Genomic DNA, 1,294 nt, shown 5'->3' with positions numbered 1-1,294 from the left:
ATCCCTTGTGTGTGGCAGGTATTTTCTCATACGTTGGTTTATCTTTTAATTTTCTTTATAGTGGCTTTTGATAAACAAATTTGTAATTTTAATACAGTTGAATTGACCAGTCTTACCCATTATAGTAGTGCTTTTTTCATCTCATTTATAACTTTCTTACCAGGCCCAAAGTCATAAAGATATTCTAGAATTGTGCCTAAATATTTTAAGTTTTAAGTTGATTCTCACAGAATCACTTCTGATTCTTTTTAGGCTATAGAGCATATGTTCTACAGGAGAAGCATGGTTGTGGCTGATTCAGTCTCACATATAACACAGCATCTTCAGCATCAGGCTCTTAATTCTATTTCTGTGGCCAAGGTATAAAAGCATAATTATATTATCTTTCTAGTTTGCCCTTCTGTTGTTTTGTGTTTTCTAGTTAAGCCTGTTTATCCACAATATTCTTGGTTATAATCTCCAAGGTATTCCATGATTTTACTGAGAGTGATGAGGATTATCTTTAGCCTGAATTTCCAGCATTAACACAGTTCTCCTAAAAAAGACATACTGTGCATTATTAAAATAATGTTGTATCTTTCTTAAATTAGTTCCTTGTTAAATTGATATGGTAATTTTGAGGTACACCTAGTAATTTGTTCTTCCTGATGGTGCTCAGCAAGAATGTTATAGAAATAAAGCATCTGACATTATCAAAAGAAGTGAATAGGGAAAGTATTTGTCTTAAGTGCTGTTAAGTTGAATCATGGAAAAGATAACTGAAAAATTTTTCCTCATGAGTCTTTTGTTACTGCCTCAAATTTAAAGCTGGTATGTCCTGTTTCCTTTTATCTTTAAGAAAAGAGTAATTTCTGACAAAAAATATAGTGAACAGCGTCTTGATGTGCTCTCTGCTCTAGTTTTGGCTGAAAACACTCTAAATGGACCAAGCACAAAGCAGCGACGACTTATTGTTTCTTTGGCACTGAGTGTGGGCACACAGATGGTAAGTGTATTGCTGTTGCTTACAGAGTGAAAATGAGACCTGAGCTTTCACACTTCCCTTTTTACTGACTTAAGAAACCTGTCCTTCAAGTGCGACTTCTCTGCGCTTTTCCCCTCCCTAATAGAAAACATTTAAAGATGAAGAGCTCTTTCCACTTCAAGTAGTCATGAAGAAACTGGATCTTATCAGTGAACTCCGAGAAAGGTAAGTAGGGATATGTAATGGTAATGAAAGATACGGGTGATGGAAACATCAGGGCTTTTTTTTTTTTTTTACATAGGCTAGCAGTAGAAGGAATATAATCTAGGT

General features: G+C 34.7%; 1 protein-coding gene across 1 annotated transcript; it reads left to right on the top strand.

Moving 5' to 3' along the window:
• Positions 1–10: 10 nt before the first annotated feature.
• Positions 11–1,277, top strand: LOC105004922 (WASH complex subunit 7-like). The gene is made up of 3 exons (XM_010862764.1): positions 11–360; positions 839–985; positions 1,110–1,277. Exons 1-3 carry the CDS (start codon positions 265–267, stop codon positions 1,191–1,193), a joined length of 327 nt encoding a protein of 108 aa, XP_010861066.1. The 5' UTR covers positions 11–264; the 3' UTR covers positions 1,194–1,277.
• The last annotated feature ends 17 nt before the right edge of the window (positions 1,278–1,294 follow it).

Source organism: Bison bison, unplaced genomic scaffold, assembly GCF_000754665.1.
Source record: "Bison bison bison isolate TAMUID 2011002044 unplaced genomic scaffold, Bison_UMD1.0 scf7180017611431, whole genome shotgun sequence".
Lineage (NCBI taxonomy): Eukaryota > Metazoa > Chordata > Mammalia > Artiodactyla > Bovidae > Bison > Bison bison.
Note: the sequence above shows the minus strand (reverse complement) of the source record. Positions and strands in the feature narration are given on the sequence as shown.

What these genes read in the sequence shown, in the direction of transcription:
- LOC105004922 (XM_010862764.1), top strand. Translation starts at nt 265, where the DNA reads ATGTTCTACAGGAGAAGCATGGTTGTGGCTGATTCAGTCTCACATATA. An exon ending in ATTCTATTTCTGTGGCCAAG is followed by an intron (nt 361 to 838) that starts GTATAAAAGCAT and finishes TTTATCTTTAAG; the next exon opens with AAAAGAGTAATTTCTGACAA. An exon ending in TGAGTGTGGGCACACAGATG is followed by an intron (nt 986 to 1,109) that starts GTAAGTGTATTG and finishes CCTCCCTAATAG; the next exon opens with AAAACATTTAAAGATGAAGA.